The sequence below is a fragment of the Pipra filicauda genome, unplaced genomic scaffold (assembly GCF_003945595.2).
Source record: "Pipra filicauda isolate LSUMZ 115617 unplaced genomic scaffold, ASM394559v2 scaffold109_size3271384_pilon, whole genome shotgun sequence".
NCBI classification, from domain to species: Eukaryota; Metazoa; Chordata; class Aves; order Passeriformes; family Pipridae; genus Pipra; species Pipra filicauda.
The window spans coordinates 1664746-1692686 of NW_024103540.1; the positions used below are offsets into that span (position 1 = coordinate 1664746).

Sequence of the window (27941 nt, forward strand, 5' to 3'; positions counted from 1 at the left end):
CTGGAACAAGAAAATCAAGCTTCTCCAATCCTCAACTTTATCCAATTGTTCTTTCAGCAGCCTTTGGATCTTAAGAAACAAATAAAAATGGCTGCCATTAGGGGGTCCTGTTTGTACTCGCCGCAGACGGCAATGACTGACATTACTTTGGCCAAAAATGATGCCGTGGATTTGGGAAGGTGAATTCGAACGTGAAACACTGGCAGGGCAGTTTCTGAGATCATTACCCGGCCAGCTGAGAGCTGACCAACTCAGTAAAATATTGAGAGTGGTGGACTCTTGCAGAGGAAAAAAATAACCTAAACACCCACTTAAAAACCATCTCCTTAAATGACAAAAATCCTGCAATTTTCTTGCATTTTCAAACAAAAAACCCCCCAACAAACAAAAACCTTTGCCAGGGATTTTTAGTCCTCCTTGGTCGAATTTTGGGACGATCCAAACTGACTTTACACCAGAATTCTGATAATGTATGATCCTCTTTCTATAAAAAAAATACAATCTGGTGAACTGCATTTACTTGATGTCTAGAAAGAAAATTCTTTACCGTGTCAATAGACTGGGAGGAAAAAAAAAATAAAAAAAGTGGTAAAATAGTTACAAACCACAGCAACAAAATCAAACCAGAATTGTACCTATGAGGGGGAGTGATCCCTGTAGCTGTAGCTTTCAAAATGGTTCGTGGTCAGCCCCGAGTGTACAGAACATCTAAGAGAAAGAACTTGACTGCCACCTCTTTCATCATTAGACAGGAAGAACGGCTCTGTTATTAGCCATTCAGAAAGAAAAAGACTTCTGTGCTTGTCCAGAGGCAAGGATTACCGAAATGTACCTATTCAGGATTACCAAAATGTACCTATTCAGTTAGTAGAGAAGACAGAATGAAAAAAAAAATAAAAAAAAATAAAATTACACGAGCTCTAAAGGTTTGAGCAGGCTGGGTTGTACTGCGACCTTCATCGGCTCTTGTTTGAGTAAATAGGATTTGGGATGAAACATTAAAACTGTTTAGCAGATCTTTTCAAACCATTTCAAACTTTTCTTATGTTGGTTTATAATATAACCAGACATGCTTGTAAATGGCCACACCTGCTCATTCCTCTGGGGATGGCCTGATCTCTGCCTTTGCTAACAAAGAAAGGACGGGAGAAAAAAAAATCAGCCTTTCTTGTTGCAAAACAGAGTGGAAAGTCAAAATCTTTCTCAAGTTTGTCCCATCTGGTCAGATTAAATCTTTGATCACCCTGGGGACCACATTTATGTTTGGTCTCTACCACCGTTTTCAGAACAGCTCAAAATACACAGGTAGTGAGCAAAATATGGATTGCTAAGCAGGGAACACTCAGCAGAAACAAAAGTGGCTTTGGATTTCTGTGGCCAGTAAGATCTTAGGAAGTGGTAAGCAAAGACAGACATAAACATCTTGGGTATTTTCTGCCTTATGCCCTGTGTCTACACCAGCTACCCTACTACCAATAAACTGCATATAGCTTGAAAATATTTTCTCATGAATGCACATCACAAAAAGTATCAAACTGTTTGTCTTAAGTAGCCATTGGCTTACGAGCTATGGCACTGACAGACTGATGAAAATGAACGAAAACAGAAGTAGCCCAAAGTAGTCTAAAACTGGAAGAATCACAAGCAATGTCTTAGCAAAGCTGTCCTTCCTAAGAAAAAAAGGCTCCCAAAATTCACAGTAAAATGGGTTGTGTGGCTGTAAAATGGAAAACACGCCTTTAAACCAGGGAGGTTTTTAAAAGAAATAGCCAGCAAATTCTTTTTAAATTTTTTTTTATTTTTAATATAATCTATGTTGTTCTGGAAAACCTACAATTCACTTGGTACAGTATTTCCGGTGTAAAGAATGCTGGCTGTAGAAAAACAATCCACTGATAATTTAATTCCTTGTGTCGTTGTGAAACTGAAAAACTCTTAGTTTACTGAACGGAAAAAAAAAAATATTTGAAAAAAAGAATGGCTGACTATGTAAGTATCACCTTGTGCTACATCCAAGGCCTCTTGCTGGTTGTCTGGCTGCTCTTTTGTAGGCAAAAAGGAGCTGAACGCTCTCTGGCTCCTTAGATCTGGTCCAACAAATGCACTGCCAGTCATGCACACGGATCCAGCTTAAAACCCAGTGTGAGCCTAAAAGAAGCTAGTCAAACTGGCACCTACTCATGCAGAAGTAGATAGATTTGTCATGACAGGCTGATTATTCAATGTAAAGAAACAGTTTAGCTTTTCTAATCTGGTACAAATACATCTTTCTCAGAGAAAAAAGTAAAAGGTCTAACAGTTCAAGTATTTATAAGTAAAGAAACCAACAAAAAAAATTGTAACGTCAAAGTGAACCACAGGTATTTCTGCTGGAGCATTCTGCAAAACAGCCCCAAAGTTCTGTTCTGATAAATAAGATTTAACCCGTTTAACCATTTGGGAGCTGCACAACTCTGCGGCGACAGAGGCGAGCAGATCTGCTTCACACCGCACTTGGCTCTGCGGCAGGTTTTAAAGGACGGGCTGAAATATCCAGTTCCAAGAACACTTTCTGTTTTCCTTCTCTTCCTGCTCACCTGCACTGACACGAAGAGCGAGGCGCTCTCCCAGCCAACACTGTGAGGGCAGCCCTGCCAACCCACAGGGCTCCCAGGAAAGACCATCAAGAAAGTCGACCTAAACCAAAAGCAGAGACAAAGTCCTCCGCTAACTTCTTCCCTGGAATTTTCCCTGCTTAGGCAAGTTTGTGGTCTCCCCCATCCGGGAAGTATAATTAAGGCCAACAATCACTTAAGGTGCTGGGAGATCTAGAAGCTTGTTCTGCCTGTCATCATGACTGTCAACGCTATCGGCATTACCCACAAAGAGGGTCTCAATCGTGCAGGTTGAGAAATATTCTGAAATAGTGCCATCACCCAGACAGGGCAGAACGTCCGATCCGAGATTAATAGACTAAAGATGGTGTTTTCTGTGCCTTTCCACTGCTGAGTTACAGACAGAAGTTAAGAAAGCTGCTTACTCATTGTCGGAGTCAACATTCGTCGAGCTCCACTTAAGGGATTTTCTCTTGTGTAAACTTGACTTTATAATTTAAAAAAAAAAAAAAAAAGGAAAGAAAAAAAAAAGTGGTGTTATGAAACAAAGACTTTTGGCAAGTGTATGGGATGCGTAAGCTGAAGAGCAGCATCTCGCAGACTGCCATCCTGGGAAGCTTCCTCCTCAGGCGGGCAGCCCCGCGCCGAGGGAGGGGGGACTGCCCTCCTGAGGAATGCTCCCGGGTCACTCCCAGCCGAACAAAGCCAGCGGGCTGCAGGGGGCCTCCGAAAGTTGGTTTTCCTCCCCCCTTTCTCTTAATTTTTGGGGGAGGGTAACGAGATCCCTGTCTGCTTCTGTGTGATGAGAATGAAAAGAACAAGTGCTAACCCTACGTCTCCCTGGACCCTATTTTGCTGGTTGTTTTTTTTTTTTTTTTTGAAAATGTCCTGCAAACTGCTGGCAGGTTTTTTTAATGGAAAATACCAATCGCCTAAGATCTATACCTAGCCTTTTGCCAATAATGAGAAAACTTCACCTTCTGTCCCCAGCAATTCTTAGGAAATCTTTTGCTGTTATTCCTACAAATCCAATTACAGATTGTTGAGTAGCTAGTGGAGTAAGCTTATTGAGGAGTGTCACATCACTAAGTCGTGCGTATGTGTTTCAGTTTGTAATGTGGTCTGAGCCGCTGTAGAGGTGTCAACTTAAAATGCAAGTAAGTAGCAGAACAGGGCTAATCCCAGCCACTACTCCCCTGCAGCCAAATTGTAGCGCAATGAATGACAGTGGAAATGCAAAGATGCCACTGTGCTTATCACACACAGCCAGATGGTGGACCTGGATCAATGCACACATGCCACGATCAATGCATTTGATAAAGAATTAAGAAGAAAACTGTACATGTTATCAAAGAACTTGTACATGGCATAATTATGATTCTGCATGTGCTTACTGATGATATTGGAGACTCAGAGGCAGGTGATAATGAAACTGATAGGAAGAAATAGCTTAAAGGCTACAGCATATGGCCTCAGCACTAAGAAATCTTGTCAAATAGTTCAGAAAGCTTTTTTAACTGTTATTACAGGCTGCTCATAGTGCAAGCTGGTGGCAACGTTTTAATTTTTTTTTTTTAAACATGAAATGTCAAAAAGTTACAAAAGCTGTACTTTTCAGAATGGTTCAGAAAATAATTAAGATGTTATTGTGTTTTAAACACGGCAAAAAAAGTACAGGTAGAGAGACCATTCACAGTTTTGGAAGGGTTGGGGGGGTAGTTGGGCATTTTAAAATATACATAATTCTGTGTTTCCTCAATAAATGTATTTAGACTTTAAGGGGGCTTGTGGTGGTTTAAGGAATGTATCTGGGTAGCAATTTGCATCCAGAACGCCAATTTCTACAGATACAGTTTCAATATTATCGACATGTCCATATTATTGAAATGTATCAAAATGTACTCTACACCAAATGTAGAGGATTTCCCTGTTAGCGTTTGTGCTCTGTCAGCTGCATTACAGACACCTTGGATGTGAAAGAAGGCAATTAAAAATTTGTGGAAAATAAAGTCTAAAGTAATAAAAAAAAAATTTATAATGTATAAAAGGTACCTAAAATACAAATTCTCATGCTCCAGTTGATAGATGAGCTGTCTAATCAACGCCTGGACGTAACTTAAGTGCTCTCATTAGTGTGAAGACCTTCAGGCTAAATAAGACTAAATCCCTTAAAAATTGCTTCTGCAATAGAAAAATCCCCCTTACCATTTTCCTCTGCCTAAATCATATCAATTAAAAAGAGAGAAGGGGAGGGAGGGAGAGAGAGAGGCATTTTCACATGACTTTGTTTTAACTGACACTCAAAAATCTATCTTCTGAAACTAATTTAAAATGTTTCAGCAAAAAAAGTTCATTAGCAATCCAAGAAACAAAAAAATCACACCGAGTTTAGTTTCTCTTTCAGTTTAAACCTGAATCTTTACTCAGGGCTAAGGCACGTAATGCCCGTTGAATCCTTCACCGTAACTTCTTTTTTCAACCCCAAACATTTAATCAACATTGCAGTTTTACACTAAATGATAAAATTTATCAAAATGATCCTCCAGAAGAGTGAAGCACAAATTTTATTTTCAGTGGGTTGAGGAGGGACACTCTCCCCCCCCCCCCGCCAACCCCCGAATTTCAATTTGTCCTGACAAACCATTGGGTATTAAATTCTAAAGGCACGCAGAGTGCATAAAGAACTGATGGCTTGATTAGCTCTTGTGGTGCAATTGAAGGAGCTGTCTCTCTCCCCGCTTCTCCATTTTGAGAAACACTTTGATCTTCGTTCAAGTCAATTCATGAACATCAACTGACAAGACTGCATGAAACACCCCAATGGTTAGGCCCAAACTCGTAGCAAACTATTTGGTTTCATTAAGGCTTTAGGAGAAGTGACCAGTGACAGTCCTTTCATTCAGAAGCCAACAGGCAAGTGACTATTTAAACTTTAATGTGCACAATGTACTGCTGAAGGCCACTACACCTATAGTCAGTCACTCAAGTATGAATGCCTTTACCTACTATTTTGTGACATGTGAACTGCTAAGTGCAGCTGCAGTCTCATTAATGCATTCGCTCAGATTTGTTTGCAGGACTAAATAGACGATTCACAGAATTTCTGGTGGGAGAAACAACTGTATCTTCAAAGGAAGGTAGAACAGCAGGTGCTATGTAAAAGCCAGCGATTAAAAAAAAAGGCTGTGTTTTTACATCCAGTAATTTACTCGACATTTGCACAAACGTAGCAGAAATATTATCTGTTCCGGCTGAAAATATGAAAGAACTTGAACCACATCACCCGTAAAACGCAGAGTATTCGGGCTGGTGTCGAGCTTTGCTACAGTACACTACTTACACATCACTCTTCCCCTTTTTTTGTTGTCCTCTCTAAAGAGTCCCACTTCAAAGAGTTCATTTTTGCACCAGTTCCTGTCAATGCAGGTCAGAAACACTAAAGTGGAAAGTGGCTGCAGTGCCGTGGCACAAAGAGTCTCCGCGGCTGAAATCAAACAAAGCCCAATTAAACTAATCATAACGTCCCAGTGAACACAAGGAAGCTCACCTGGTATTTCTGGACTTCTTGTGTGAATTCCCAACTCTACTCGGTACTTGGTACTATAATTACCCTGACCAAAATACTGTGAAATTACTGCTCTGATCTACTAATGGCTGCAAAAAATCCCGTCGCTGTGGTTCCATGCCAAGGGGCCGTAGCAAGGTGGCGCAATGCTTTCTGACAGAGACGACAACTTCGAAAAACTCAAAAGGGAAAATTAACGGGATGTGGTTTATGTTGCCAAGGACTGTTCATTAATTACCAATTTAATCACTGCTGGAGGCATGACATTACAAAAATCTGGCTGAAAGTTCTAATAGATTATGAAGACCACCTAAGAAGAGTGACCAAGAAATGTACAAAACAATTAATACTGTTTCACTGCTATCAAAGACACTCAGATTATTTTACATCAAGTGAAGCAAAAGAATTAGTAGCTTCACAGTGCCACCACTAGGAACTGTAAATACAATGGCACACAATTAGTAATGCACATGTGACTTTTCGTTCAAGGCATATATCCTTGGGAAAGCCAGAACACGATAAGGAGAACAAAAGAAACATTTTTAAATGAAATGAATAAAGATTTTAACTCTACCCTTGTGCATGCTGAGCAAGAACAGAATAGGCAATGCAAAATACAGCTCTAAGTAATGGCGATATCATCCTGGGATTCACAACAGCGTGTACTGAACATCCACACGGAAAACGTCCACAGCTATTAGCAGCGATAGAAAAAAGAGCATTCCAGAGGCTGAGAGACCCGGGTCTCGCTTTGTGCACAAAGGGATAGCTCCGAAACGGAGATTTATTTTTTTTTTTTTGGCTAATATCTATAAATGGATAGAAGGTGATAAAATTTTTGAACTAATTTTGTTCAGATGATCGTAAAATTCTGTTAATAAGTTGACAGTCTATTTTCTGTCAGCGTGCAAGTTAATTGTATGGCTGCTCACTGTGCAGCACCTTGAATTTACAGCCACATAATAAGTAACTGCACATTTGTATATTTAGGCCAGATGCTTAAGTGGTGTAAATAGATACAATTTATGGAAATAACAGCAATAAAATTCAGCTGAGAAACTCAAGCATTTGTATCTAAAACTCAAACTGCTAACATTTGTCTTGCATTATCAAAGGTTACGCTTTACTCAGGAAATCCCTTCTGGTATAAAACTGACAGTGCATACTAATTCTTCTTCAAAATTAGTTTACTTGCACTAATTGATTTATTTTCCCAGCTTCGTCAGGGACTTGTCTGCAGCAATATTTTTGTACAGTGAAATATCACAACTTCATAGTAAGAAAGTGCTTAAATAGATCAAATATGAAGTCAAAAGACGTAGAACCTTCTTGGAAAGTTAGAGATTATTTTAATTTTTCATGTATTGAGTAATGTTAAATAAAATAACTTTCTTGTTCTTGCCATCAAGGAAATGAGATCAGGCTATCTCAACCTTAGCTTGTCGTTCTAAAGAAGTAAATATCAGGGCAGTTGTGGTTTTGAAGTGTTCAGTCAGCAGGTCTAACCTTCATTTAAAGAAAAGTATATTGTTAAAACAGCTATAAAACTTGGAATGCTCATGAAATGTAAATACTCTACAGCATAGTCTTATCAGCTTACACCATATTTAACCACTTTATAGTGACATACAGACAAGACATATAAATGAACAACAGGGAATAAGTTAGCAAAGCTCAGGGATTACCAAAATAATGTTCAATCTTTTTGCCAATTAGATGGTAACTGCTTCTTTGTAATCTCAGGAAGATCTAGTGATCATATCTAAATCTGGTTGCAATTATCATCATGACAGACTAGTCTTTTCTCAATCAATATTTTCCAATTAATATTAAAAGACCAAGGTTGCCATCTGCAAAGTCCTACACCTCAATAAATTAATGTAAGACGTTTAATTAATAAAGATCAGATTTTTAATCTATTTTTTTAAAGAAAAACAAGATACAAATAACTTGGGAGTTTTTCCTTAAATGAATTAACATCATCACCTCAGTCACAGATATTTATTTTCCAATTGAGGAGACTACAAAAAAATCCACTCATGAGCTCGATGCCTTTCCTAACACAGCAGAAATAGGGATTCTGATTTCACAGAGAAAAAAAAATTACTTAATGAAGATATTTTACACTGTTTTTCAAGAACTTGTTAAAATAATTGGTGGAAAGAATACTTGCATTGCTATCTTGAGTTTCAGGCATCTTTCAATCAAATTAAAATATTCTATTTTTGTTGTCCACTGTTAATTTGCTTTCTGTACCACTTCTGTTCATACTGGCTAGAGTTTACTTTTTGGTCACTTATTTGAACCAAGTAGTTTGGAGCTTATTAGTTCAGAGGGCCAGCAGATTATTGCAGGACATGATCAATAAATAGGGTCATTTATTAAACCTTTATTTCTGAGCATTTAAAAGAGTGCTTTGTTTTTATTTTAATGCAGCTGGCATATTCCATATCTGCACAAATGTATGCAGCCAAAATTAAAGTAAGAGCATAGAGACTCATATCCTTTCAGATTCTGTCACTTTCTGAAGCCTTTCTAAAGAGAACTTCCATTTCCACTGGCCTAGTGCATGCAAAAAAATGTTATCATTTTGCACTCAAATATTTATGAAAACGAAAAGCAATGGGCACAACCGATTGACACCTGAAGTAGAAAGAGCTTATTAAATATGAATTAGATACAGTTGCAACAAGTCTTTTGAGCAAGGGAGTAATAAAAAGCAATATTCTGAGCAATGAGAAACAATCTCATGCCACAGCCCGTTCCTCTGCCCTCTGCACACAGACAGTGTTGGCGTGTTTGGAGGAAACAGCTTTTCAGTGAAGTACTTTGTATGTGCAAATTTTACTGAAAAAGCTGAATATAGTCCCTGCTGCTCTTTGTTTTTTAAATATATATATATATTGAGGCAGCTATTGCTGTCATTCAACTTGAATAAATATAAAATAATGGTATCAGCGATAACCAAACCGAAATCTTTCTCTGTACAGAAAGCAGGTTAGCAACAGTTGCATTTAAGCACAACAGCAGCATTAGGATTACTCTGAACCACTCCCCCTTCAGTTTATATTAATCTGGTTTTAAATACTTATTGTCCATATGGAGTCCCTCACAATTTTTAGCCTAGTTATCCTCGGATGCTTCTGTGAAGGAAGAATTACTATTTTCCTATTTCACAAAAGGCAAAAGACAGAGTGATTCCCTCTGGGTATCATGCTATTGAACTCTTGCATCCCACAATCTATGCTATATCCTAAATATGCAAAATTTTTGGCCAAATCCATATAAGTGGCCAAGTCCTGCACCTAAATTCACCAAGGAGGAATCCTTAGCTCATGTAAAACCCAAATAACTTCAGAAATTATCTGTGGCCCCATTAGGGAGAAAAATACATCCTTTGCCAGATGAGCACTATTGTTCATGAACTCCACATGATACTGCATTCCTTGCTAAAGCTGTCTACGTTACATAAACAAGTTAAAAGAATTTGACACAGGATTTAGGAGATGCCAGAAATAAAACCAGTGGGCACAATCCTAATTTTCATTCTGCTCTGTATCCTTTAAAACAGAGCCTTTTTGTAGCACCACCCTTTACTTTAACTATCTCCTGGTCTTCAGCCCAGATCTGAGCTCTGCCCAGTGGTGTTCAATACTTGGGTTTATTTTCGCTGTTCAATACGTAGGCCCATCCATATGTGGCATCGTTCTTTACACCTCAGTATTCAAATCTTGCTCTGAAGACAGAATTATTAATTTCTCCTTTTCATTTCTTTCTACAGTGCCCACCACTATGGTATTTAGGGGCCTCAAAAGCTTTAATCACATTCCCTTCTCACACCATGCCGTGGAAGCCTTATTACCCTGTTCTTCAGATGAGAACTGAGATGGAGAGATCCAGTTGAAAGGATCTATCATTGGGTGCTTGCTCTGGGAAGCCTATTACCTGTTTGTTTTTTTTCATATACTAAGCTTTATACAGCCCTTTATATGTCTCAAGCACAGCTCTAATTGATTTCCCTGACAGACCTGGATGCTCAATATATCTGCAAATCAAACTTTCACCTCAAAGCAATACAGAAAGGAAGGATACACAAATAGTGACCACTTGGAGGAAGTTTGGTTCAAAAGACTTAGCAGCTCTGATTAGAAACTCAGATAAAGGCAGCAGCAGTACATTTAATTCTTTCAAGCACCTTAACCATGACCTCATCTTTTTGCTCCTCACAATCCCTGCTTCATTTGTCGCACACCTTCCAATTTCTGCAATCAGAAGTACAGAGGTCCTCTGGACAAACAGTCTTCTACATCACCTCTATCCTCTGAGGTAAATGAGACACAATTGCTTTGGGGAAAATAGTATGTGATCACATAATTAAAGACTACATCATAATGCATATACACAAAGGCGGTTAATTAAAGTTGCCTGTGCATTTCTTAACTCCTAATTCCATTCTCTGTAATCATGCTGACTCCATAACCATAGCCATTTGAGTTTACAGAGTAAATGACAGCTGCAGTAAATTTCCATTCTTTATGTGGACCAGTCACTAAAGGCAAAGAAGACTAACATTTTGCCAATGGCCTTTGCAGATATTTGCTGACAGCAGAGTTATGCTGAGATTCAGGAATTACGGATTCCACTCCAGGTTCTGCAGATGAGGGTTCCCTGTTGGAAAGGCCTTTTAGGCCAATGACTTCTGAATATTTCCCACTCATGGTCCCCTCTAGCCTGCCACTTTGCCAGTTAGGTTGCACAGACCAGCTTCAGCCTCCTCACCTTTCCAACATCACATTCCAGCCAAGCTGCCGCTGCTAACAACCATCACTACAGGTTGATATTTTACAGCATCTGCTGGGAGCAGATATGTCCCTTCTAGCCCTGTGATATTCACCATGAGAAAAGGCGAGTTAAATAAAAATGAGTAAGCTAATAAAAAGGCTCTCCTGGTTAAAAGCTAAGTGATTACAGCTGCTATACCAGATTGCAAATGACAGAAGCATGTCGTAAAAGAGTCACCACATGCACACATACATCAAGAAAGGCTGAGCTGTTTATAAATCTACCATAGAGAAAGGGATCCATGAGGGGATCAGTAACTCTGTTCACAGAGCTCTTAAGCTAATTCTTCCAGTCTCCAAAGGGCTGCATCAATTTTAATGACACAGCTATGATCCTCCCAAACCATGCGCGTGATTTCAAGGAGGCTCTGATCAATGCAGTCTCTTCTTGGACTTCAAATACCTGCCTACATACCTCCACATCCAGTCTGCATGCATACAGCTTGCAGATCGAAGGCTTCTGAGAAGCACCAAATAAACAGACATAACAGTGAAAAAAAACTTCTCCCACGTTTTAAGTAGGGAAGAATTGGGGCTAATAAAAATACAAATAGAGGAAGCAAGCAGAGAAGGATGGGACTAAATCAAGTGGATTGAACAAGAATGGAAGACAATAGGGCAGAAGGCACATAGGGAAGATGTCTAAGGGAAGAAAGAGTAAAGACAGAGGGTATTAAGAAAGAAAAATTTAAAAGGAGAAGAAAGGGAGCTGACATGGCCAGAGCAGACAGCTGAAAGACAGTGTGAGGGAGGGGAAGGAACAAGAAGATACAAACTAAAGAAGGGAAAGAGGATACAGTTTGAGATGCAATGTATAACATGATTCAGAGGAAAAAAAGATTGAGTTATCAGGTATGAGAGCAAACTCAGTGCCTTAATATTTTGTTCCCAGAGGTTCATTAATTTCTGAGTTAAAAAGAAAGTAAGACAAGTAATAACATTGACACAGAGCACAAACGTGAGAAGATAGAAGCACATTACAGCAAGAAAGAAGACTTAAGAAAAGAGGGGTAAATGGCCAGAGAATGAACATGTCACAGGAAAACAGCTAGTACTTTATGACAGGCTAGTTGGTGGTCAAAGAAGAGACAACAAAGATTAAAAAAAAAAAAAGGAGAAGAAGAGAAGAGAAGAGAAGAGAAGAGAAGAGAAGAGAAGAGAAGAGAAGAGAAGAGAAGAGAAGAGAAGAGAAGAGACGAGAAGAGAAGAGAAGAGAAGAGAAGAGAAGAGAAGAGAAGAGAAGAGAAGAGAAGAGAAGAGAAGAGAAGAGAAGAGAAGAGAAGAGAATATTGGTTCTACTAGAGAAAGGGTAAGGCTTAGGCAGAAGAAGGTCTAAGGTGTTTGCTCTAAGTTTAAAGGGGAAACAGGAACACTTTTTTCAAAATGGAGTTTTACCAAAATACATCAGGTGAGCACATACCAAGTAACTTATATTTATGGCCTTGGAACATACTTGGAAATTTCCTCCCTGTTGTTGGGCTTGAGCGGCGATACAGCCCGTGCTCACCGTGCACACTGTACAACCCCCCACGTTGTATTTTATGCTGTTCTCACTTGGTTACTGAGAAAACAGCGATTCACGGCTCTCACATGACAAATGTGAAGCAAGGCCTGTGAGACGAGATTTTTCAAAAAGTTACTAATGAGACTGCAGGCTTTGCTTAGCTGGGGTGACCGACGTTCAGAAACACTCTGAAAGACTGGGATGCTTAAAGTTCTTTTTGTGGAGGTATCAAAAAAGGTGCAATTGCAAACTTCAAGAGTTACTTTCAAAAGTATTGCCCCTGGGCTATCTCTTCAAAGTTTTCTTATTTAAAATTAGATCTTCCTGTTTTAAACCATTTCCTTTTGTATCTCAATCCATCCCGAAAATGAGCCTAGTCCAATTTCCACTACTAAATGGTGATTCTCATTATCATAACTCTCATTTGGATAACACACTACTATACAGTACAGCACACTGACACACACAACACTGCTTTGAATCAAAGTCCTTATTATTAACCTTAATGACCAAAAAGCCATGAATAGAAATAAGTCTGTACTAAATGTTAACAATCAAATGAGGAATGACCTGCAGAAAACTGCCACAACTACATCAAATGGAAAGGCTTCATCTCTATGAAGATCAAATACGTTAAAGTAAAACAGAAATCAATGTATTTTATCTTATACCTATATATGTAGATGCACACATGTATCCTCATTCAGAACATACACATGTATGGGTATGTATGTAACATGTATAACATATTCATGCTATATAGAGCTTTATATATGAAATATGAACACTGTACCAGCCTCCATTAAAGACACTCCTCTTTCACAATTCATGTCTCCCACTAAAATACATTAGGAGAATGTTGAGCTTGGTAAGTCAAGCACTCAAAAGTTAGAAAATGTTGAAATTACAGTAGCTGTACAACCTTGCATCTGTTCTCACTGCAGTCTTTAACTGCATAACTCATACATTTTTTTTCCCTACAGGATACTTGTCTTTTTCGGTAGCCATGACTGACAATGTTCAGCGAATAAACAGCTGTTCAGTAGCTCACTTTACCCTCATCATTCACTATCTGCCCTATAATTTTTTTAAAATACACTATGAAACTTTTCTCTGAACACGAAATTATCGATTTATTCCAGAGTATTTCTTTGGCAGTCTATACTCATATCTAAGAGTTTCCAAATCACATGTCCACAACACACTTCTGAGTTGAGGAGCTTTTGTCATTCTTACGTGACAATCAACTCAAGAGTGCCCATTATAGTTTGCTTAGAGTGCCCAGGGGGAGCAGGTCCAGAGAAGAGCAACAAGGCTGGTGAAGGGACTTGAGCACAAGTCCCATGAGGAGAGGCTGAGGGAGCTGGGGTTGTTCAGCCTGGAGAAGAGGAGGCTCAGGGGAGACCTCATCACTCTCTACAACTCCCTGACAGGAGGTTGTAGCCAGGTGGGGGTTGGTCTCTTCTCCCAGCCAGCTCTCAGTAAGACAAGAGGGCATGGTCTTAAGCTCTGCCAGGGAAGGTTTAGGTTGGATATTAGGAAGAAATTCTTTACAGAGAGTGTAATCAGACATTGGAATGGGCTGCCCAGGGAGGTGGTGGATTCTCCATCCCTGGAGGTTTTTAAGATGAGACTGGATGTGGTGCTTAGTGCCATGGTCTAGTAACCACGGTGGTAGTGGATCAAGGGTTGGACTTGATAATCTCAGAGGTCCTTTCTAACCTGGCTGATTCTATGATTCTATGATTTGTGCCAGCACAGTTCTCCTTGAGCTTCTGACAGAGGCAGCAAGAAACCTTGGCTCTGCCAAGCTGCCCTAAAAGCTGCCCTTCCTTTTCCTGCAGGCTTCTATTTAACTTTTCAGCTTCTATAACAAACGAAATAAGGACCCATGGGTAACCTGGCTGCCTGTACCTACACAGTCCTGACTCTCACGCTGAAAACCCTGTCACTATCTCCTACCCTTCAGCTGGTTTTCATGGCCTAGACAGAGTCTTCATTTCTGTCTAATTTCACATTGCCATCTACCTCCTCCAATCTATCCAGGGCATGTATTCTCTGTGTGCCAGTGGGGTAGCTTCTTTTACTCCTGTTTGGATTTCATTAACAGGAGTTTGACTCTGAAAGAGAAAGTTTGCTTTCCAACACTACAATTTGCATCAGAATGGGCCTCCATCCTCAGGAGAGCACCAGTAAAAGATGCTCTTTCTGGGTTGTGTTCATACAGACAACTTTTACTGGCATGAACTTTTCTGAACTTCAAGGCTCTCTGACAAGGTTGTGCTATTAACACAACTTTGATAGTTTTGAACAGATGTTTCAAGGGGATGGAACCTTCTTCCCAAATTTTATGAATTTTTAAGATGGATAAAACAATGCTTTATCCAATCTAATAGAGAGAAACAGCTGAACACATTTTAAGTAAAAAAAAATTAAAAAATATTACTCTGAGGCAGAGGAGCTGATGGTGAAAATTTCAGCTCAAACAATGAAATACTACCAAAGTTGTAAAACCTATGAAAATAGGAGCTTGTAATAAAAATTGTTAGGCAACTTAAATTACAGTTGTTTCTGCCTGAGTAACTGCCTACAGTAACTCTCTTCCAGTGTAATTTTCTTTATGAAAAGCTAATTTAAAAAAAAAAATCCAAAGTGAAACTTACACAAAAATATACTTCTCTAGGAAAAACTTAAAATACCAAATAAGCAAAAAATTGTTTAAACATCATTATACAAACAACACTTGTCTGCACATACAAATATATTTCAAAGTAAAATGGAGTATCAGACTGGGGAAAAGAATTTTTAAGTTAAAAAAATAGTCCAGCATGGATCCAAGAGAGTTAAGAAAATGAAATGAGACATGTAAATCATTGTCTTAATTTTTTGACTGCATGATCTCACTTGTGTAAAGAGCAGAATTCGCCCCTCAGGACTCAGCTCTGAAAGATGGGAATCTGTAAAGATTCAAGTCTCCCTCTCTCATTATTTTTCAGTTACATTTGCATTCTCAGTTGCCACTACAGTCTCTAATGCACAATAGTTAGAATCACAAAACCAGCATTGCAAAGGTTTGCATAAAAATTAATTAGCTTTAATCTCCAGAGAGTATGGATCCTTCCAGGTCACCACGGAGGCCACTGGAGATGCAACCATAGCTGCTTCAACACTGGAGCACATTCCCCAGCTCCACTTTCCCATCTCACCAGCATAATCAACTTTGGTGATAAAAAGGAATTGTTCCATCAACTAACTCTTTTACAAGACTGACACAAGCAGCTTCATTCACTGCAACAACACTCATAAAGCAGCAAGGGGCTGACAATCAGAGGTTCAGGGAAACCATTTACATTAACCGAAAAAAAGAGAATTAATCATAAATAGCACAAATTACTTCACTATCATTTAAATAGTAACTTTGGGTTTTCATCCCATTAGGAACTGCAGTGCCAATCAAAGAAGGTGCTCCCAGACTTCTGCTTTCAGGGAAGTCAGAGGAGCCCTTCTGTTGGCCATAACATGGGGAGAAACAGGCTTTAAAAGTGAAAGACACACAACACATCCGAGCAATTCAACGCGGAGAAGAAATATTCTGCAAGGACATGCCTCCCCCCCCCCCCAAAAAAAAAAGCACATACAATGAATTTTAACTCTGTAAACTGCAAGACTGGCCAGTATTTCTTACATCGTTCAGCTGCTTATTGCGGGCTGGGATGAGCGTATTGCTTAGTTGCTTATTCCCTGCCTTTAATGCTGCATCTCTTCTTGCTTGCTCAAGCAGAACTCTTGCTCGTTCTTTAAGTTCTTCCTGTCTTGACAACATACGTTGCTTAAAAATAAAGAAATATAATTAACAGCAAGGCAGCCTCAGGGTACTGAACGTTTATACAGTAGTTAATAGCCAGTGGCCTTCCTATGTATATTATAAAGGTCAGGAGTCACATGAATTACATCTTCATGAGGTGACAGAGCATTCTATAGAAATGAAAAGATGATCAAAACGTAAAAAAAGTCTTAGGTCTTTATAATGTAAATAGGAGTTCTCTCCCTTCCTCTTAAAACTTAATTTCTATCAGCATTTAATGCCTTTAAACTGCAACTGTGAAAAAAAACCAGTTGGCTTCATAGAAGCTATGTCAAACATGCTATGTGTTTACTTGTTTACTTTAATATGTATGCAAATACAATGCTTTGTTGGCTACTTATATGGGTATCACTCATTCACAACTTAAATTGAACACAAAGAGGCTGGGTACAAGGCAAAAAAACCTGCAAATATATCTGCTTCTACTTAATTTATGAATACCTAGAAGAATGTCCCTTCTTCATACACAGGACTGACTGTATCTGCAGAGTAGAAACAACAAAAGGCGGTTCTGCATTGGCAACATGAGAACACGAGCAGCTCCCAGACATATACACTCCCAAGGGCTGACTTCTTAGTCAAGGTCAACTGTGAAGACTGGGAAAATGCATCTCTAGGCCTTTACAGGAGCCAGAGCTGGGACAGGTGTTGCTTGTTGTGCTTCTGCAACAACCAGTGGGTTGACTCCAAACTACAACTGAGTTCAAGGTTAAGAGTGAGCCTCACATCTGATATTTTATTACCATGTGCAAATGCACCAATGATTAACAACAAAGAGCTTCCTTTGAAGTCAACTCTTGCTTTTTCTTGGCCTGTTACACCCTTGCCCATGAAAATCTTCACAGACAAGAAACTTTGTCTCCTCCCGCTTTTTTATTCTATATGGGCCAAGCTGTTCCTTTCTCATCCAGTAAGCAAAGATGATGATGATGATGATGATGAAGAGAAACTTCATGAGACTTCACTGATTAAAGAAATTAGCTAGCTATGGAACTAATATTTGGCTATTAGTACCCATCTATGGACTGTTTCTCTTGCGATACAATGAATTTTTATGGCGCTTACTCAGAAAAAAAAACATAAAAATATTTGAAGCAATCACACTACCAGAAGACTGGCACAAAGTCAAACCAAGCCAAAACTCAATAAAGCTCTTCACAGAGGTAAAATTATAGGCCTGCTTTGGTATTTTTGTAGATAAGAGTTGATAACATGTTGTATATATTTTTGTGATTATATGATTTATTGATAACACTCAGTATATGTATGCAATATTCAACTTTCACCCTCACAATAAATCTGCAAGGTAGGTGGGCATATATTTTTATCTTCATAGAAAGGAAAATGATACTGTGGTAAAGTAACATGCTTTAGGCCACTCAGTGAACAGCACAATTTAATAGTCTGGAGTTTCTACCTCACCATTGTGGCTATGGTCACAAGGCTGTGTGGTTTCTCAAACAAGATTTTGAAGTATCTTTGGTAAATTTTAAGGTACTCAAAATTTGACATTTTTTATTGAACTAATGTCTTTTTCCGGTTTTTGCTTCAGTATGCAACACTTAGAAGAAACGTGTTGCCACAATCAGCAGCAAAAGTTCTGGAGCCATCTTCCAGATAGTCAAGAACACAACTCCCTTTAATTGGAGAGATATTGGAAAGATTAATAGTGGGACAATTTGTATAAATTATTTTTTCATGTGATGATTGTTTTACAGCACCACCTACTTTTTAGGCAAAATACCTACTGCCCAACAATAAAAATACACTGCTCACCTCACCATTCATACTGAAGATATGGTGTAAATTATGAACGCAGAGAAACAACTTGAATGGCATCTCCATCCTAACTCACAGGCATAAGTTTCTTACCTGGGCTGTTTTTGCAGTTTGATCTGCATGACTTAAAGCTGTTCTGGCATCACTGTCAGAATCAGATTCTGTTTGCCTTGGAGAAGCATGTGGTTTCTTTGTAAGATCTGTATCCATATTATAGGAGTATCCAGGCTTAGAAGTCGGAGATAAACTCGGTTTTGTGACAGGTGAACCAGGATCTGCTCTTGTGCTCTCTGTGGATCCTATACATCCCAGCTTTTCTTGTTCTGAGAAACCAGTAGTACTGTCTAAACTCTGGTGTCTCTTCTTGTTGTTATCTTCACAAGCAACTGTGGGAGACATATCCTCTTTTTGATCACTGACATGTGCTAAGTCACTGAATTCTAAAGTGTCAGTTATCAGCAATTTTTTCCTTCCCAATGTAGGCTGCACTTGTGTTGTGTCTGTACTGCTACACTTCCCAATTTCTTCAGACGCAGAAGTCCTTCCAGAGCTCTGCTGGGATTTCTGTGGATCTGTGTCACTTCGAGTCCTGCGAGAAGAAGGGGAAGCTGTGCTCGGGCTTAAATGGTCATCAGGAGTCTGATGCTCGCTCTCAGATTCTCCAACACCACTGTCATTTACAAACACGGAGTCATCCTGAGAAGCAAAGTCTGCCAAGCCACCGTCCGGTGGCTGCAGTTCGGGCTCCCGGTTCAGGTCATTCAGCTCTGCGTAGAACTTTTCCTGGTCGACAGAACTGTTTGTGTCCGTTTCATAGTTACCCACTTTGTATGTGCTTTTACTACTGTTCTCCTCTATTTGAACCACGTTTAATTCCTGGCCGCAGAAATGGGCCCTTATCTGATAGAGATAGGTCATAACAGTCAGTTTGTCGGGTATCGCCAACAAAACCATGTCAGAAGGTTCCAGCAATCGTGATATTCCTAAACTGGCAAACCCGTCGTATGCCTTTAAAAACAGACAAAATAAATGTTACAATGTGGCAGTTTCTTACATATCATAACATTTCAAGAATGCAAGTGGAAGTTTCAGCCAAAATAAGCAAGCCTAAAACACATTCAGTATTACAGGTAGAACACGGCTTCAATTCTATTACTTATTATTCTTCTGGTTTCATTATAATCGTTACTATTTTCTGTTGCACCATCCAACTCATCGATTTTTCCTGATGGCTTCTATATATCTTCTATAAATCTTCACAGCAAAGAAAACTGAGAGAATATAACCAGCAAAGACATTCAAATGGCATTTTAAAATATATTTTTAACACATTTTGATACCATACAATACTAAAATCTTTGGTTACTCAAAATTATTACACTTCTATGAGAAAATAGCTATTCGTGAAACTGCAACTTAAAAGCCCTTCTTTTTGCACTAAGAAAACCTGCCAATATCTTAAATGGTTCTCACTCAAGTAGCAGGAAACAAGCAAACAAAAAAAGTCTAAGAGTTGGACCAGGAAAAAAAAAAGCAACTCAGGATGGCTTTTTAAGATAAGGAACAAAGATATAAGAAACACAACACTAATCCATCTTGAGCTTTATCACTGATGATCAACCTTCTGCCTTCTACTTGTTATGTAATTGCAGTGATTTCTGCTGATGAAAAACTATGTCCAGACAGCCAAAAAGAACACCAGAGATTACTTGACACTACGCATAAATCACATTAATCCATCAAACAAACGCATTTTAAAAACGTTTGTTGATTATAAATTTGTGAGAAAGAGACAGTGAAAATCATTCCCATTTCACTTTCATTTCTAAAAGCTAAACAGTTGCAAGCCTCCCACTTTGTGAGGCCACATTGTCTTCTTACAGCTGGCCCTTTAAGTGAGTGGGCTTGGTGCATCAGGTTTTTCTAGTTTTGAAGAATTAAGGCCGTTTCTCAATTTACAATTAATTATTACTATCCTGGATTAACCTTGGAAGACAATATTGTGTTTCAAGGAAGCCTTTAAAAGGCCTCCTGTTAGCATAGATGCACTTGGTTAAAGCATGTGGGCTTCTCCTCCCCCAGGAATCCTGCAGCTCCTTTTCACCATCTTCTGAAGGGGCTTACAATGTTCACAGTTGTTCCTACCCTATTTTGAATTTTGAATAAAAGCAGAGGCTAAATTTAAGACATGGATGAGAAAACTGTTCTCTTACAAGGAAACAATAACACATATGACTGGCTTCAACTCAACTCCAGTTTTACACTTTTTCCTTAATTTCTTTAGTTTTAGAAGGATATTTAAAAAAAAAAAAAGATAAATCAATTATGATTTTTTTTATCCTCTTGGTTTTCATAATAGTAAATGTTCAGTGGTGAGAGAGAATGTGGGGATGGGCTGGCCAGGTCTCGGCAGACCCAGTTATTTTGCTTGCTCTGAGAAAAGGAGGCTCTCTCCTTCCCCTTGCAATGTCATTCCCTGTGCAAGGGTCGAACAGTTTTTGTTTCAGACACTTTTCAAACTCTGCTACCAAAAGCTGGAATTTATCTTCCTGAAATTCTGCATGCTTCCCCTCATGCTCAGGTATAACTTGCCAAAGCATTTTAGGTGAAGCAGTTTTTGTATCACTATAACAAATGATTCACAGAAGTTATCTACACATAGAAATGGTCTGAATGATTTATTTTTAAGGTCTTCTGGCTCTCTCCATGCAAAATGATTTGGCCTAAAATCAGTGCTGGTCTTCAGTGTGGTATCATTTCTTGTGAAGGTTTATTATGAGAGATTGTTATGCCATTTATAAACACAGAGCTGTGCTTAGATATCGGAGCAGCAAACATGACATGAACGATAACGAACTCCAGACGGAGCAGAACAGCAGCAAAGCGATAGGTGGGAGGGAATGGAAAGAACTTGGATGGTAGAAGAGGGACAGCTGTCACTTACCTGGGCTTGGGAAACAGAGCTGGAGGAGCAGGACCAGGCTGGTTAGGGAGGAGAGGGAGACAAGACAGGTGGAACTGAATAGACATGAGGAGCACAGAGAACGGCAAGATAAAGGAGAGCAGGGCATGGATTTGGGTTGGCAGCCTAAGCCATGGCAGGTACCAGGAATGACGAATGCTCATATGACAGCAGAAAGCAGGATGGGCATGAAAGAACAGCAAGCCAGTTGTGCTGTCTGTGGACTAAAGGTAACACCAGTATTAGTTGTTTCCTTAAGTGGGTCATTGCTGATTCAGTGGCATAAACAACTTGTCACCCCACACTGCAGGTAGTGGGAGCTACCATCTTAAGAATGAAAGGACCTAAGGACAGGCACGGCAGCCCAGGGCAGCCAGAGCCCATAGATGTCATTTTACCTGAACCCTTTTTATACTCTTAATTTCTTATTTATATGCTAATAAAACTAAATCCTATGAGTATCTCTCAGGGTCAATAAAACGAAGGTGGGGACAGTGTTTCAGGGCTGTCGGGAAAGGTACTTGCTAAGAAGTAACACTACAGCAGGACTGAATTTGGAGTGATGGATATTCTCAATATCCATATTGATATTTTGCTGCAAATATTGCAGTAAAAGATGCAATCACTTTTTGCTGCCTGCTCAGTTCTTCCAGTGATGCTTGGGATTAAACACAGTTATTTCCCACTGATGCCAGATAGTTATTTCCTATCTCCTCTCATTTCTCATTCTGGATGATACACATTTTTGCTTCTCTCCTTTTAAAGTACAGTAGCTACGTAGGTTGGCAGGCCAGTGTTTTACAGACATTAACTCTAGAAATAGCAATTGTGTGTTCTGGACATGTCCATACAACTGTTTGTGATGGGTTCTCCTTCACTACTAGAAAAGCTGGGAGCTTCTTGATATTCCAGCATAGGTATAAATGCCTCGTGTTTCTAACTACTTTGTAACATGGTATTAACAGAGTAAATTTCCCGAGTGAAATTCCTTTTGTTAAGCAGAGGCATAACTCAGCCTTGATTTTGCAAATGCTTATTTATCTGCACGTTTAACTCTGCTCCTTCATGATCTCACTGAGGCCAACAAGCACCTCACCCACATGCAATTAGATATGTGCTTATGGTTTTGTGGAATCAAATCCTAGAAGTATGAACACCTGTTATAAAAGCATGACTCCAGATTAAAGGTAAGGAATTTTTTCCATTTGACTCAATAGTATCCCTGTAATTCTGAATTCTTCTGTTTAAATGTATAATTTAAAAGGATTCCTTTTAAAAATTGAATATTTTATTATGACAATAATTTAAGTTTAAGTGTATTGAGGAATTTATTAGAAATGGCCAAAAACTGGGGGGAAAAAGGCAGCATAAAAATTGAAAGTGCCAATCGAACATCCAAAATATACATTACTATTCCCACACAATAATCTCTTGAAACAAGCTTCTCCAAATAATAATTAAAACCAGAAATTCATTATTAGAATCATACTGTTGTGCCCTCCTACTTCTCAACCCTTCATCCCCTCAAAGCTCCAGCCAAGTGTTGTTTAGGAGCTTAAATTTTTAAAGTGCAGGACATGTTATTAGCAATATGAAAAAATTCTATTTTTGATAAGGGACTATACTGCCAGTATGCTTAATTTTAATACATTTTCCATTATTTTTAATTTCATTATTCTTTAATAATAATCAAATGGACATATTAAATCAAATTAGCTGGTTTATGTTACTGGGAAGGCTACATGGATATCTGAGATTTAAGTAGAAGCACAACTCTTTGGACCATCAGGGAAAGTATCTCTGTAATGTTTCTGATTTTCTCGAAGATAATCCTGGTTTCTCTTTTGTTCCTGACAGAAATTTGAATTTGCAACGTGCACCAAAAATATCTTCCAATTAGGATTGATGCTAATGTAGTAGCTGTTTGGGATTTTTTTATGTATGTATATTCAGGACACTAAGCCCATTTACCTATCTCCCAATGAAGTTTTTTTCTTTTTTTTTTTCTAATTTACTGACAAGTTGATTGACAGACATCAATTGGGATCCATCAGCACAAGCACCACAGGCAGTATTCCAATCATTTCCCGACTCTGTAACACACTGACATATTGGCCAAGATCAGATGTCACAGGTAAATACCCTTTTTTATTCAGCATCAGTGGCAGCACCAAACTGGCAAGTGGTTGTTGTGTGTTATAAAGAATCTCTGATGATGTGCCTTTTGTAACAGTGCATTTCCATGTGTAATCATACTCTGTATTTGCACTGAAATAGTTGTCTCTTAAGATATCTTCCTTTTTTTAAATTAAAATACAAACAAGGTCATGCACTTCTAAAAGATATACTTTTACGGGTTAACCTTTAATCTATGGTTTTCCTTCTGGAGAGGGAGCAGCAGGGAAAGAAACATTTAAAAAAAAAAAAAAGAGCTGCTTCAGACAAAGAAAATCATCCTATTCATCCAAAGATGTTATTTTAATTGGTTAGGAGGAATCATTGTCAAATGTGTTACATATCTGCACGGAATTTCTAGGCAGCCATTGTTGGCAGTGTTGCATTCACTCCAACCAAGGGCACACGGGGTTATCTGGCAGAACTGTGTGAGACCAGGAAATAAATCTGCAGGAAGCAACTGAGATACTCAGTGTGGCTGTCAGGCAAAGGCTGCCAAAGTGATGAAAGAAAAAAACTGCACAATAACAACAATCATTATTTCTTCAATTCTGGGAACTATATCCTGTTAGAAAGAGAGGCTGAAAAGTTCACTGTTTGCCATCACAGTTTCATAAAGAAAAGATGACTGATCATACTGCTAACGTTTTTAATTAATAATCTATTCTTTCTTTCTTATAATCCGGCTTAATTAGCCCAGACGCTCAACAAAACTTGAAGTACAAAAACATATGGTCACAGAAAATAATGTGATGTCACATTAGGTCATCTTAAGTCCTCATATTATTATGAAAAAAAAAAATCAACAGCCAAAAGACTCATTAGATAGCAGCAGTTTAGAGATATTTCATTATTTATAATACATAAGTACTAAATTAAAGACAAGTAACTCCCTGGCTAACACATAAATGTGCAGACACATTAAAATACAAACGCAAATGAATTTTAATAAAGCGTTTTCAGAAATTCCACATAACTAAATCATATTAGACTGTAGATATGTTTACTATATAGTATTGAACCTGATTAATTTATTCAAAGTATATTTTTATACCTTAATCCTTGTTAAATTTAGTGCTTTTTAAAGCAGTAGAAAAACAAAATCCCAGCATTAAGAAGGTAGATACTTAAAAACAATTTTCAGATCATCTTAAGGAACAATTTCATTATCAGTGACTCACATGAAAATTTTAATTTCTAAACATGTCTCTAGGGCTCAACTGAAGCTTGTAGCATGCCTAAAATAGTGAGCAGAAATAAAAAGTCTTCTGGTGATTCCCAAACAGAATTCCTGCTTCTTCCAGAGAAACTTTTTAGATCTTTGCACCCAAAACGAGTGGTTTAAAACAGCTGCCCAGCACAAGGCTATAAAGTATTTTCCTAATATTTCAGTTTATTTGCAAAGTATTGTCTCAACACTTTTTACCCTTCATTCATGGTGCAGCATGAGAGTAGGTGTAATATTTCATCTTTAAAAACATAAAAATCACCAAGCAACATCAACCGTGCCCAGTTCCCAGAGCCCTGGTAAAGCAACAGCAAGAGAAGCCTTGTGTTCAACAGTCCAGTCGCAGGTACATTTTTCTAAATTTTTTTTTAATTACGCAGCTGACAGGAAAAATCATGAGCGCTCACAGAAGGCTGGCCAGGCCTTTCCCCTGCTTTCACAGTTAATGTAGGCCATACAAACATTAAACTCTAATGCCAGCCTTGAACTTGTTGTGAATGTTAAAACCATGACAAACTCGAGTCAATAAAGCATCCGATTTGAACCACGGGAGGCCGAATACCTTCTGTGAGCTGCAGTTATGACCTTACAAAACAACTGCATTTCCCAAAATTAATAAAAACCTGCAGTGAAGTCAAAATTGAGGCTATGTCTTTTTTTTTTTTTTTTTTTTCTCCTGGCAGTTCTTACCTTTTTGTTGTTCTCTTTAATATCTTGAGGATTCAGGGACTTGTAGTCACTGAGGGGGAAAATGGCACAGTGGGTATGTACAGTATTTGATAAAAGCAGCAGTTTTAAAACAAACTAAATCTAAAAATTTGACATACAATAATATCATATAGTAACTAGCAATTTCACAGCAATTCAATCAACAAAACTAATAGTGTGGAAAATTAAAGGAATAAATAAATAAATAAATAAACACCGATTACATGTTTCATTGCCTGAAGCTTTCCATCTAAAAAAGAAGTTAAGGCAGGGACTAGAGGCCGGCCTTGACAACCAAATTTACCAGGAGGTAATCCGTCCTTGTCAGCGTACAAAGAGCTTATTCCTCTCATCTCATTTCAACACCGGCGCAATTCTCATAATCATCCTGAAGTCAGTTCTTTGTATAAGATTAAGAAGAAGAAAAACAAATCACAGAGAGGGGAGAAATAATTGTTTATGCAACAAGGGAGAGCACAGAGGTCACAAAGTTTGAACATTCATAAATCTGGTTTCTTAGAAAGGATGGTTCCCTGCTTGAAAGGAAAGGGTGAAAAGAATTCAACATCTGAAATGAACACAATTTGATTTTTACATAAACTTAACTGTTCTGTATTTCTATGAGAGTTAGGTTGTGCAGGCAGAGTATACAACTTACATTAGGTCTGGTCTAAAGTGATGTAATATTGCACAAAAGGATAAACCATTCCTCCACGACGTAGTAAAGTTGGTGATTTTCACTCCCCTATAGTTTTTTGTAACTTCCTTGCACCACACGAGCAATGACTGACTAGCATTTGGCTTTCTCCCCAAAACAGGACTTGGTATCGGGCTTGGCTGGAGAAAAAAAAAAAAAAAGAAAAGAAAAAGAGAGAAGATGATAAAAGAATTTAATGGAAGATGAGAATTAACATTAATTGACCTAACTAGATGATCTGTATCCTTTGATGTGAGTTTAGGTCCTTCACAGCTGTCAGTTTACAATGACTGTAACTTGCAAAAGACACAAATCGCAAGTTATTATCTGCAGTTGTTGCCCTAGGCACTTGTCTCCAAAGGATGCAGATATACAGGATTCCAGATCTACACAGGAGAAGAGGCCAAGAATCGTACCAGTGGAAATACCGTGCTGAAACACTTACGGCACAGTCCCGCACAGTCCGTGACACTCAACCTTGAAAACATTTCCCAAAATGGAAAAGCATCCCCACAAGCCCTTTTACTTTTAATGAAGATAACACTGGGACTGGATCAAAGGGCCAGGCAGAGCTGGGGCAGAGTTTGTCACGAGCTGCAATCCATCATTGCATCGGGGGGGATCAAAGTCGCGACACAAGACCGGTGTATCGCTCTCCAACAGGCTCCAGTGTGCAGTTTTGGGCTCTCTTTCTACGTAAGTGTGAGATTGCACAAAGGTAATTATGGCTCAGTGTTTCTAAACAGCCACTTCCAACCATACCCGAAGAGTTTCCTCTCCTGGGCTTTAGCTTTTCTAAGTCGAAAAGGAATTTCAGATGCAAATTCTTATCAGAGGGTGCTTTTTAACAAGAATCATTAGCTACCAACAACCATTTAAAAACAGGTTATTTTGACCCTCTTAGTAACATTTTTTGTGGGCATAAGCCAAGAATTAAAACAGAATATTTCAGGCATCTGGCGTTTGTCAGACCATCCACTGTTCCACGAATTCAGCAGAGAACTTACTGACTGCAGCTGATGTTTTCAAGACTCATACACACTTATTTCTCTGGAAAAATATTATCACTTCAAAAACTTCTTAGGGCTAATCAAAAAGACAGAATGTGACTGACACAAATCCTAAATCTGAACTGTAGTGAAAGAACTCAGATCACTTGTTTTTTTAAATGTAATATAATTAAAAGCATATATGCACAACAAACAAGCTGTTGACGCACCTTAGAGGTGGAGAGTCCCCAAATTAAGATAAATAGCGCAAGTAATTTACTGTATCACAGCCACTTAAGTTTACGGTCAAACGGATTTACTTGTTATTGTCTATTTGTGAAAGACCTACGATGCCCCCCCTTGACTGAAGCCTGTCAGTGCTCAGCAATTAGCTGCTGATTTGTTTTCACTGCTTCTGGGGAAAAAAACCCACACAGAACCAGGGAAGTAACTTTTCATTTACTGTCACAATCAGCCCTAAAAGGTTGTTTTATAAACGTACTACCTCCTCATCACATACAAACACTGCTAACTCATTTAGAAAGCGCAAAGTGTATACCTTGCTGAGATTTTTTTTAATACCACATTGTATGTGCAAAATAACTTGTTAAAAAGTGCTTTTTTTTTTTAATCTTGTCAAACAATTCAAATCAGCATGAACAAATCCATTAACAATGAGACAAATATCTCTAAATATACTGAATTAAGGGCTTAACAGGGATATGCAAAATAGGGAAGGAAAAGCAGCAATAAATGATGAACTTTCTTTACCATGTACAAGATCTAATCAGATAAACAAATATTGCATAGGAGCTGTCAGACAATTACTCCAGATTCAGTGAAGTAACTAAGATGATGTTTTTCTCTTGTTTTTTTTACAACTGGAAGCAAAACCCAGTAACTAACCACTGATCTCATATTTAAGGTACTATGCTACTTAAAATATATTTGCTATTACAAATTATATTTATTGAGATAACACTACAATAGTGACAATAATTAAAATAACTCTATCAAATTGTGGAAAGATGATA

General features: G+C 38.5%; 1 protein-coding gene across 11 annotated transcripts in view; it reads right to left on the bottom strand.

Annotated features, from left to right (window-relative positions):
• Positions 1–27941, bottom strand: part of EHBP1 (EH domain binding protein 1) — a 212247-nt gene that overhangs the window by 55997 nt on the left and 128309 nt on the right. For all 11 annotated transcript variants that reach the window (XM_027713141.2, XM_027713212.2, XM_027713873.2 and 8 more), the window contains 4 exons: positions 25880–26058; positions 25204–25252; positions 18242–19156; positions 16190–16333 (listed from right to left, as the gene is read on the bottom strand). In XM_027713141.2, coding sequence (XP_027568942.1) covers positions 16190–16333; positions 18242–19156; positions 25204–25252; positions 25880–26058 — 1287 coding nt within the window. The remainder of the gene's footprint in view (positions 1–16189; positions 16334–18241; positions 19157–25203; positions 25253–25879; positions 26059–27941) is intronic.